The 12,492-nt window shown below is 36.6% G+C and overlaps 1 protein-coding gene across 1 annotated transcript in view; it reads right to left on the bottom strand.

Annotated features, from left to right (window-relative positions):
• AHR (aryl hydrocarbon receptor) overlaps positions 1–12,492 on the bottom strand; it is a 56,302-nt gene that overhangs the window by 18,855 nt on the left and 24,955 nt on the right. Inside the window, exon 3 of the mRNA XM_005152869.3 lies at positions 285–400. Within this exon, the coding sequence (XP_005152926.2) occupies positions 285–400 (116 nt within the window). The remainder of the gene's footprint in view (positions 1–284; positions 401–12,492) is intronic.

Here is a 12,492-nt window from a genome sequence, read left to right as displayed (position 1 = left end):
AACAACAGATGCAAAGACATCGGAAAAAGAGTCTAAGAAATGACTCAGAGTTTAGAGGCACATGTAGTCTTAACACCCTCTCTTCAAAGTCATTATTACCACCCAAGAAAGTCCAAGAGCTGTGTAATATTAACCTTTAGGTGCATGAAATGAGGAAAACAAGGATAGAATTTGACAATAATAAAATTTTATCAATCTCATCACTGAATAACTGGCACATTAAATAAAATATATATTTTATTTTTATGTAAATGTGTGTGTAATACATCCACTGCAAAACATACCTGCAGCAAGAGCTCTCCTTCCAGGATCTGCATTCCTTCCCCCCGTTTTGCTGCTCTACAGTTTTCCTGAATGCCATTTATCTCTGGTCTGGTAGAGTTAGAAGACTTTAATGCAACTAGAACAAAGAAAGAAAAAAGTTGAGTGATCTTTGAATGGCTCACTAGAAATTGAGGTGATGATGTGCTATTTTGTGTAAGGAAAAACTGTATTTTAAAAATGCTTACAAAGTCAACCTAGTAAAAGATTTTTGTTTCAGTGTCAGACATTTTCCTCACTGCTAGAGGTAAGCCCAATTTTCCTGTTAATAAAGGAGATTTGTTATCCTACAACAACCTCCTATAACCTGGTAACAACTCAACTACGGTATGACAACATGGTACAGTATAAGGTATACCTCAGCTATAAGCTTGCTCTAGACCTAAAGCTCCCTTTAGAGAAAGGAATGAAAGAAACAGAAACCCTAAATGCATACTACACACTACAGAAAACAACTAAATCTTTTCAAACAAAAAGGCTGAGTTCTTTCTGCCATAGCTAAATTTTAAACTGTTTAAACAATTAAGCGAAGTTTGTAACATCAGCTACAATACTGTAACCATGGATCATTTTTCAGGTTATGGATACATTCAATTGAAAGAAAAAAAAAATAAGTTACTCAATGAATAGGGGATGAAGCATCAGACCAAACTGCTATAAAGTACCTGAAAGACATACTACCTCCCATCTCTTAATGTGTCTTCTAATAAACAGGATGCTGTTAAGTAAAACTAGATATTCAAAGATTGTCCCTAACTTGGAATTTATCTGGTTTCGATAAGGGTCATAAAAGAAAAAATAAAAGTCTCCAAATCTGATATTAGTCTGAGCATGTCTGTAGCTCCTAAGCAGCTTAAAGTTATTTGAGTGACTGTACCTTCACCCATAAAGCTAAACATCACCACTCCCCCACAGAATTTCTAAGCTGCAAAGCAGGTGGAATTTATGAAGGCAGCTGTGCTTCTGTAATATAACCAATGGCTTATATCAAGCAATGAGATATTAACTCCAAATTCCCAATGATTTTTCAAACTGTGGAAAACCCTCATTTTCAGCTGCTCAGAACTCTAGTCAAGAACCCTGAAGAACTCCTGTTCGCTCACGTTTTAACTCAGGTAAATGATAATTTACACTATGTACATTAACTGAAAGATAAATTATTCCTTTCAGTTTTTTTTCAAGCTATCACTGCAGCTAACAATCAAGCCAGACAGCTTTCATTAAGATATCCCTCAAGGCACAGCAGAGGAAAAATATATTTTAAAAAGACCTCAATCGATTAATCAGTCAGGAATGTATCCGAAGGTTTGCTTTGAAATTAAGACCTTAATACAGTTGTTCCTACCACATAGTCAAAAAGTCCTGCAATGGGCCACACAGAATTGCAATTGCAAATGCATTTGAAATGCAAGTGAGTGGAAGGTGTAGCAATATTTTTTTCCTAAGCATTAATTTAGAAGGGTATCCATAACATTCACTAAGTCCCCTTGAAGTCCCCCCACCCCTGTGTGATTAAACCTCTTTATTAATAAACTTCAAGCAAACATTATGAAAAAAATGCTAGTATGATTTTAGGTTGACATATATATGAGAGTAACAGACAGAAACAACACAGGTCCTTGACACTGAGCAACCCCAGATACCTGGATGAAAACTTCCAATGTGTTGTTTGATATAGTCAAATTGAAGGCTGCCAGATCCCAACAAGTGGCCTTGGGATAAGATAACGGGAGGGTTATCTTCTGAAGCAATAATTCTGAAAAGACTTAGTCACAACACACAATGCTGTGGCCTCAGAAATATTAGCTAAAGATACAGTAATAGATGATAAGAATTAAAACTAAAAAGCATGACTCACCCAAAGGTAATATTACAGTGAACATCACCTAGTTTAAAATCAGCTACGTATTCTGATACTTCTCATAGTCTATGATATTTAGTCAAAGTAATTCCAGTAGTTCACTGCGTTATAAACTTTGAATCCTGAACTAAGTACAACTCACTTCAGCCTATCTCCCTCTTAATTTTCAGTCACAGGAAATTAAAACATGAATGCTCCCACAGAGTAAACAGAAAAAACCCCTGCATGCATACTCTAAAACACATAAAAACCAAAGGATTTACCTCTCAGAATCTCCCACTAGTAACTTTAGAGCAACAAAATTAAAGTTGTTTACACCTGTTAAAAATATGCTACACAATTTTAGCAAGAGGGCTAGACTGTAAACAGTAGCTTTCCAAGCTTTCCAAGTAGGTCTCTTAATTTTATGTCCAGCAACAAGTATCATTTCCATTGCTCAGACTTTCCTGGTTTGAAGTAAAAGCTAAATCCCAAAGATAACAGAATCAGACAATGACATTTAATAGGTTTTTTTAGACACAGAACAACATTATAATTTCTGATACATTTGTTTGACATTTGTGAAATGTTTTAGTACTCAAAGCAAATGTTAATCAGTTTTACATTGTATCTAAAAAGACAAATCAGATAATGGTAACATCAGTGTTTACCAGCTTCTTATCTCTAGTTCTGTTATATTCAGGTGATGAGAAATTTGTACAGAGATGTAGTGTATTTTAAGAGACTAACAGTATTGGTTGGGGGAAGTCTGACATACAACTATTTCAGGTTGTCATGGGTTGAGCATGTTTTGAGGGTGTTTTTGTTCAAGGTTTTTTCCAGCCAGGTGGAGGAGGGGAGGCCAGGAGGAAGGAGAGACAGGGCACCTGACCCAGGCTAGTCAATGAGGTATTCCATACCATAGCACGTGATGCCCAGGATGCATACTGGGAAAGAGAAAGCTGGAGGTGTAGAGCTGGAGAGAGAGAGCTCTAGAGGAAAATGGAGGAAGGAGCACGCGGTGCTCAGCCTGACAGGGTGGACTGAGTTATGGGTCGGTGGCTGGTGGGGTGTTGTATTCTTTTCACTTGCTGTTTGCTGTATCATTATTACTTGTAGTAGTAAATGGCAGTAGGGGTTTTGTGTTATGCCTTAGCAATTAAACCGTTCTTATCTCAATCCGTGGGGGCTACATTCTTTGGATTCTCCTTCCTAACTCTCCGGGAGTTGGGGGACTTGGTTTAAACCACGACACAGGTCTGGAACAGAATTCCAGAATCCAAGCAATTGAGTTCTACCTACTGTCAAATGCCATCTTTCATTCCATTTCATTCACTGACATACTTGAAAGGGCACTACCTGTATTAATTGTTGCAAAGTTAATAAAGTAACTGGAGACACAGAGAATTCAGCATAAGGTATACATCAGCATCTATCCAGTCAACTTTCTGATGAGCATTTATACCGAATCTTACTTTAACACACAAATACTTGAGTTGTCAACTTTACTATGACTTCAAGAAATATTATTGGCAGTTAAACTTCTTAAAGTAATACAGAGACATTCAAAAAACGTTCCAGTACCCCTTCCCATGAAAGAAGTGATACACCTACATTACTAGTAAAAATATTCAAAAGGAGTATCAGTAAAAATGAAATCTAATAAAAATGCCTTTAACCTGCATGTGAGTACTGTATCATGCAACAGTCAGTTGTCTGGCCCATAGAACAAGAGATTAAGATCCCTAGCATAGTATATCAGGACACTGGCAATACGCAACTCAGCCAAACCAAGTTCTATTATACTGTTTTCCTCAAATGTAGGCACTCTTTAATCTGAAGAAAAGTGCATTTTTGCAAAGGATCAGAAAGAACAAAATAAACATGAAAAGAATTAAAGGTGTTTTTTTTCACGTTGAGTGAATAAAGATTTTTTTTCTGTCAAATGAAGGAAATAAACTACATTTGCTGGTATTCAGCTGAGGAGTCTGGAGAGATTATTATCCACTGAAACCTAATCATTCCCACACCAAATGCTTCTTATTATTATGAAAGGAGCGAAGAAATGTATGATTAAACAGACTTTCCATCTTGATATTCACCTAAGCTAGTCACGTGTTTAAAAGAGTGCTGAATACAAACTGACTCAGTGATTGCTGTCTGAAAAGCTTCTCTGAAATCATACAAGATACTCTGCAATTAGAGCCTTTTCTCTTTCCTACCTTTTCTTTCCCAAAGAAAAAACATAGGAAAAAGTTTTTGAGGACCCAGAGTAGTTGACCCAAGAGAGTTGCAGAGAAATGAATATAAAAATATAAAATTTTAACTGCTTTTAAAATCATAATCAGATGCAACAAATTATTTAAAACAGGCTGGAGATGATTTTTACTTTTAGGTGAATGATCTGTTAAAGCCTAAAACTGTATTGAAGTAACACTTGCCTAATATCACAAGTATATCGTTAGCACATCAGTCATGCAGTCCTGGAATTTAATCTTAAAGAGCTTCCCAGAACTGCTTTCTATCAAATTTTGGCACAGTTCCCACAATTCAGCCAAACAGGTCAAAGTTTGCAGTCAGAGCCAATGTAGACTGTTTCATAACCTTTTCAGCAGAATTATGAATTGAACTAGTCTGTTCTAGATTACTGTAAAAAACAACAGTTCTGATGAGGGGGGTGGTCTTACTCACTTCAGCAGCAAATGCTAACCTTCAATATGATCACCAGCCAAAACTAGACAAGGAAGGCACTACTGAGAAAACTAAGTTTGATATAAAGCTCTTGACTAAATCACTAAAATACACTAAACTATTTATACTGGCAAAGGATCCATTTGAAGTAGGAGAAAAACATTACATGTATCCATGTACCTAGATGCAACCTTAGCTACCTCCATTACTTAAGATGATATGAAAAATTTGGCACCTGTTATCACCCAGGCTGTAAGGGGAAAAATGTTTATGAAAGTTATTAACATAGAGAAAAAAATGCAATTAATGATTTTTTTTGAAAGATAAAACATGCATTGATTGCATATTTTGTAAATAGTTACACTTCTACTAGATAGCATAAACTGTACATTTCATTAATAAATATGCAAAGGATTGCTGTGTACTTAGAGATACAAGAGAAATTAAATGCAATTCTGAATTATTATAACTGTAACATTTTAGTTATGTTACACAATGAGGTAAGATTGACTTCTGTGTAGGCTGCATGCACAAGGAAAATATGTTGCATATGAAGAAAAAAAGAATACTTAAGTTTTGCACTTCTTTTCCCTTCATTTATGAATTACAAATAATGTGCAAGATAGCTCTATATTGTATATTTATATCCTACTAAAAGCTGATCAAGTATTTACACTGAACTATTAGAAAAAGCAATGTATGCTAGACATATCCTGGGTTTAATATTGACAAGTTTTCAATACTGAAGAGCTCCATATTTCCATTTTCTAATTGCACTACCTTGTCTTCCAACTATTCTGCCAACTATTAACAATTACATTGAGAAGTTGAGGTATGCATCAGTCTTTTTTTTCTTACATGCCTGAAATAATTCAAGGGCAGTCTTCATTGTAAGCTGTAATGCATCTTACAATACAGCTTGTAAATTACAGTAAACTGTGAATGGATGGAGGCACAACAACATGCATTTTCCATTACTAACAAAAAAACAAACCGTAACACATTATTTTAAAAATGCCTCGCTATTTTGATAGTCTGAAGCACTATATGCAGAAAACAATTTACAAAAGTAGTCACGGAACTCAAATAACTGTATTTTGTAAACATAAGCAAAATAAGGGTGAAATTGTACATTTGGGATACCTTTTTTTCTCTTAAGCATGTGAATGACAATGTGCCAAATTATTACAATACTGGAATTGCTTTCAAAGAGTTTATTTTACTTTCAAAGCAGAAAAATACCAATAAAACACATGCAGGAGTTGCCCATGTTTTGATATTTCCAGAATAAAAGCAGAATGGAGGTTAAAAAATTAGTAAAAAGCTAAGTTCAAACTCAGAGAACACAGTGCTTTAATTCATGTGCATATTTTCAGCTAATGCAGAGACATAAACATTTTATGATTTTTATGATATCTAGATATTTAGGAAAAGCAGTTGAAAGAATTTATGCACCATGGAAGACTGGTAGTGATTCTTGATTTGACCTCAAAGAAATTATTCAAGGTTCAAGAGAGAGAAAACACCATGAAGCAGCTATCACAAGAGGATAAAGCATACCACCACCAATACTTGCAACAAAGTATCACTAGGTTATGGCTGGTGAAGAAGAAGAAAAAAAAAAAAGACTGTGGGGGAAAAGGGGGAATAAGGCTTTTACCAGAGTACGTTTTAAAGTGAGAGATAGGGCAGGGGGAGGAAAAAAAAAAAAAAGGAAAAGAGAACAAGGGTAAAAAATGTAAGTAGTCAGGTTCTGGCAATTTCCTGGGCTTTTAAGAGCTGTTGTACAGACGCCGATCATCACCTGATGTGTACAGGTCTCTAGAAATCAAGAATTCCCAGGCATCATTTCCTTTGCAATGCAGATTTTGTGCATTTCCAGTCATCCAGTACTTTCTTGTTTAACCCAAATTCTAAGTAAAATGCAACCTCATGCTTCTATACAAACATAGCAGAGAGCACAAATCCACCCAGGTGTGAGGATTTTCAAGTATACAAGATTTCCTTAATTGTAGGAAAAAAATGTAGGATTTGCCACAAAATGCTTAGGCTAGAAAGGAAACAGAATAATGAAATTTTCATCTCTAGAAGCGGATGATTCTGAAGGTTAAAACTGCTTTAATGCAAAAGATTTCTACAGAAAGTATTAGGAACCTTTGATGTTTGCCACAAATGCAACTACAATAAAGCCATGTGTGTTTCCTAGACTAAAGATATAAATCAAGATAAAGAACTTCTTATATTAAGGTTCTATTACGAAACATACTTGAACATTTCACAGACTGTGGATGAAAACAGACTCACAAACCAAAAATAAGCCAGTAAATATTTTGTCAGCATCTGACTGGAATTACTCAAGGTACAGCTCCAGAACTTCCCCAGGGACCACTGTACATACTTACACCTCAGACATAGTTTTCATTCATATTTTATACTCAACAATAGAAAAGCGTGCAAGTGGTACACCTTACTTGAACCGCTGATGAAGTCTAAGCTATTCTCTTCAATCAACATAAAACAAATATACATGAGAAATAAAAACAGTACACAACATTTTTCTTAATGCCAAGTGCCACAGCTTTTTCAAAGTGTGATATTTTGGATTCACCAAAGAAAAACCATCTAATATTAAAATGACCTTAGGTTTACCCCACATTTTCCATTTATCTGTGATCAAATGCTATTCTTAAAGAATTTAGCACAAAAGCTATTTTTGGCATAAGGAAGTCTGTTGCTTGCCCTTTCAAAACTGACATGCTTCCGAGTGCAGACCAGTGCTACTTGGTTTCCAGGTCTATGGCAAGGATATGTTTCCAATGTTCAGAGTTACAAATCATAAGAGGGACAAAAACTTGGCAAGAATATCACCTTTTTTCTACCTAAACTTCAATCAAATCTCACTGGCCAAGACTCAAAGGGAGTCATGAATTTCCCAGAAATCACATTTCTAGATCATAAGATTACATATGAGACACTGAGTTTACTGTTATACTGGGGGGGAGGGGGGAAGGGGGGGCAGTGAATCTAATTTTTCTGCTTGTAAAATTAACTGATGTTAACAAGAAAAAAAAAGCAGGAAAAATCCCTTTCAAATAGTTTTGGAGCCCTTCTGGACACCTATGTTGATAAACCACTTTACTAATATCTTAATTCCCCTTTAGTCTGGTGTTGATATGTTACGCTTGAACACAGTGTGCATTTGAATATGTATATTCTATGGAAGATAAGTTTAATTCAGATTTGTCAATTTTGTCATTTAAATAATTATTAACGGGCATATCTATAGGAAAAAATAACACAAAGGCATGTCAGCAACTTTAAAATGCCTTAAGTTACACAAGGTGAAACGAAAAATTCAGCTACTTTGCCAGTTTACAGCATGTAAAGTTGTGCATTTACTGAACCACAATTTCAATCATAGAACTACTTTATAATAAAACTAGGAGATGTATTTTAATAGTTTATTGTACTGATAAGGCATTGTTCTGCTAAGTGTGTTGCTACATGGGCAAATACTAAACGGGAAGAGGAACAAAACCATGAACCCCTTCTTTCTAGCACCTGTAATATGGGAAAGCCTCTGTGAAAAAGCTCCTGCTCTCCCTGGTATGATTTTTATACAGCAGAAAGCCTCTTACAAGAAAGGAACCTTAACCTCATTCTCCAATAGAAAGCTGAACAGGTAACAGCAGGTAACCAGGACAAGGAATTAGGTCTTACCTAATGAGTTTATTTGTGACGGGCTAAATGTATAGCGATTTCCTAAGCCAGGATTTGGACAAGACACTGGGTTTCCATTGTTATTTTTGGAGAAAAATCACTAACTTCATGGTTAAATACCCTAAAAGAATGATGTTTTAACTGCAACAGTCTCCAAAATTGGCAAGTGTCTTTCCCCACAGCTTCAGTCATAGCAGCATTTTAAAACAGCAGAACTACATATCCAAAAAATGAGAAAGACTTTCTACTGTTAATAAGCTGCCCAAAAATCAAGACAAATACCCACACAGCATTCACAAAGCATCACCACTTAACTGATCCTTTGATACACACTGTCATGGCTTAAGCCCAGCCAGCAACCCAGAACCATGCAGCCAATCACTCACTGCCCCTCTTCGTCCCCCGCTCAAGGACGGATGAGGAGGAGAATCAAAAGAATGTAACTCCCACGGGTTGAGATAAGAACAGTCCAGTAACTAAGGTATAACACAAAAACACCGCTGCTACCACCAATAATAATAATAATGATATGGGAAATAACAATGGAAGAGAATACAACTGCTCACCACCTGCCAACTGATACCCAGCCCAACCCGAGCAGCAATCTAGCCCTTTTGGGTAACTGCCCCTAGTTTATATACTGGGCACGCCATGCTGTGGTATGGAATACCTCTTTGGTTATTTTGGGTCAGGTGTCTTGTCTCTACTTTCTCCTGGCTTCTCCTTCTCCCTGGCAGAGCATGAAACTCAGAAAGTCCTTGGTCAGAGTAAACATTACTGAGCAACAACTGAAAACACTGGTGTTATCAGTGCTGTTCCCAGGCTGAAAGTAAAAAACACAGCACTGCCAGCTACCAAGAAGAAGAAAAATAACTGCTACTGCTGAACCCAGGACACACATAAACAAAGCATGCGCCTGCCTTAGAAAATTACCCTGGAGGACAACCACACAAAAACCAAAGATGAGCAATAGCATCTCGGACGTCACAAGTTTTCGGTTTCTTGCTGCAGTGACATGCCTTAGAAGAACTAACTTACTTCTGTAGACTTCCTGAGTTTTTCCTGATTGGGAAGGGGAGAGATTGGGGGATTTTGAAGCTTTTGGGTTTTTTTTTTTTGCTTTTCTTCTGTTTGTATTGTGGAGGGGTGTGTGTGTGTGTTTGCTTTCAAACTACTTAGAAATACAACCTATTCTGAGAATCTGACAGCACAAGGGACCTTTCTAGAGCTGTGATACTACTTGGCCATGGAGCTGATATGGTATCCATGATGTGTTGCTGAAGTACCTTTTATCTCTGTAGCTGACAATTCTGTGCCACACTTTAAAAAGGATTTCCATCTGTTTTCACATAACTTCTTCTGCAGTTTTCCAGAAAGTATGAGATCTTGCCAGATGTGCAGAAAGAACAGCCCATTTCACTGACTCTTCATTTCACACACATTCCTTTCTTGTTTGGGAATTCTATGTATTCTTATTTCTAAAGCTTTGACATTTGAAGGGCACACGTAAGTAAGTGCCACTTCCTCTTGAAAGGCTTTTGAAGCACATTCAACCTTCACTGTGGCTGAAATGCTAGTAAAAAGTTAAGCTGGAGGGTGCAATATCTCAAATGAGACAAAGCAACATTTTCAGTCGGTAACTGCTATAACATTAAAGAAAATAGCAAGCTAAAACTTCAGAATACTTAGTCCCTCCTCTTTTTTTTTTTTTTTTTCTGAAATCCTAGTAAGACCTATTTTGCTACTAGGCACCTTCAACTCTTCAGTTCACATTTTATCTCATCCAACTTATTTCTTTGCCCTCCTGTGATAATGCTGCCCATTAACCTCAACAGCTCTTCTCGCTTCTCAGTGTTACCTTACTTGGTATATCCATAGAATGCAATCATAACCCCTACCCTTTATTTTGCCACACTAAACTGGACAAACTCGGTCTTATCTGTGATACACACTCTCTGGGCCTCCTCTGTACATGTTCTGATGATACTTGTAATACCCTAACTTGATTCTACAAACTAAGTAAGATCTTCTAAAGAATCTCCATTGTTTTAAACTGAATTTGATAAATTGAGTAACTATGCCTCATGAGAAAGTACTATCCAACTCTATTTCCAAGACTCATTCAGGTGACTTCACGAAAATTTTCAGAAGGAATAAACAAAAGACAAGTAGTCCAACTTAATGAACAGTCCTTCCCATCATTGAATTTAAGTCCCACCAGAAAAGCCAATACAAAAAACCAACTGCAACTGTATGAAAATACTTGTTATTGATATTTAGTAACTGGAGTTACCAAAGGAAAAAACATTTTAGGAGGTGTTTTGAACATCTGCTGTCTGGCTCCCAGACTTCTGAAAACAGTTACATAATGGGAAGTACTGTTTTACATGGACAATGTAAGAGATTGATAGGGCTATATGCCAGAATACTGTACAACTCCAGAAGGTCAGATCCATACAACAGACTTGATACATAAAATTTGTGGTTCATATACCCAATGAATTATTTAGAAATTTCACAATCTAAATACCATGTGTACTTCAGTTTCCTAAGTTTCACTATAAACCCCAACATGTATAGCTGCTATACCTCCCTCTAGATGGGAAAGAATGGCTTGGTACCCACTTCACCCTGACCTCAAGCATGATTCAGAAACTAGCTGTTCTCCTGACTATCCCCCATATGGCATAAATCCAGTTCTTCTGACAGCTGGTAGCCACTGATTTTTTTGTATGTCTGGAGAAAGATACATAGACCGTTTTCACAGTACCAAGGTATGCTAAATTCAGGTTTCATTCCCCTCTCTCCTTACAGGTGGTTCACAATCCTTTCTTCCACTGCAGTCTTAAGTAAGTCTTAAAGCTGAGGGTACAAATAATACCTACTCCTCCCATTGAGTATTTCCCCCCCCCCCTTTTTTTTTTTTCCTCCTCATGATAGAGGTTTCCCAAGCCTGAAAGTTACAATTAGAAAACAGATTCCCAGCCAGGGCACTAACCACAAAGGCCAAGATCAGACCCTGATCCAGTCACTGCTGAATGAGTCATTCTGCTCTTCTGTGGGATGGCTGCTTCATGTGAAATGCGTAGCCTAGTCCAGAAAACACAGTTCTGAAAGAACTTTCAATCAATTTAATTAAGCAAAATCATTTAATAGGGAGCATACAGAATTCATTCTGACAGCAGGTTTCTTAGGTTGCAAGTAATTTTCATACACAAAGCTACAACACTGGTAAGGATATCTGCTCACAGAACAGAGAATTTGCATTCACTGATTTTGGCCTCCACATAGAAATCATAAGCAACCTTGGAGCCAAAAATCTGATGGCAGTTTTATTTACAATGAATGTAATAATGTGCATACATTTGCTTGTGAACACCTGCATGATATTAAGCTTGTTTTTACAGTTACATAGATTGTTCAGGTTCTTACCGAGATATATGTACTTTGGTTTCTTTGCCTCAAAATTTCAGTTAGAAGTTTGTACCATGCCTTTATCAGGTATATTCAGATTCATATTAAAGTAAGCACAAATCAATGGATATTTTAATGGAGCCATTTGTCTTTAAAAAATATATAAAAAAATTCTGCCAATACAGACAAAGACCAAATGAGATAAAATCCAAACAGGAGGTTTCATTTACTCTGCCACAAAAAAAAAGTAATGTTCAAGGTGGCAAAGGCAGATCTATTTGATAATTATGTATTTTCTACTAAATTATTCCATATGCTTAGTATGTTTAGGATTTAGCCAGGAAGAAAAGCAAAAGCACTTCTGGTAGTTGAGCAGTTCCTCCCCCCCGATGTGTGTCAAGTTGTCTTTGTACAATTGATTCTTAGGTAAAAAGACTTTATTATCTGTGTTCACTACTTTCACCAGGAAAATAATTCACCCAATTACAGAAATACATGCACTTAGC

This window comes from Melopsittacus undulatus, chromosome 1, assembly GCF_012275295.1.
Source record: "Melopsittacus undulatus isolate bMelUnd1 chromosome 1, bMelUnd1.mat.Z, whole genome shotgun sequence".
In the NCBI taxonomy this organism is placed as follows: domain Eukaryota; kingdom Metazoa; phylum Chordata; class Aves; order Psittaciformes; family Psittaculidae; genus Melopsittacus; species Melopsittacus undulatus.
Note: the sequence above shows the minus strand (reverse complement) of the source record. Positions and strands in the feature narration are given on the sequence as shown.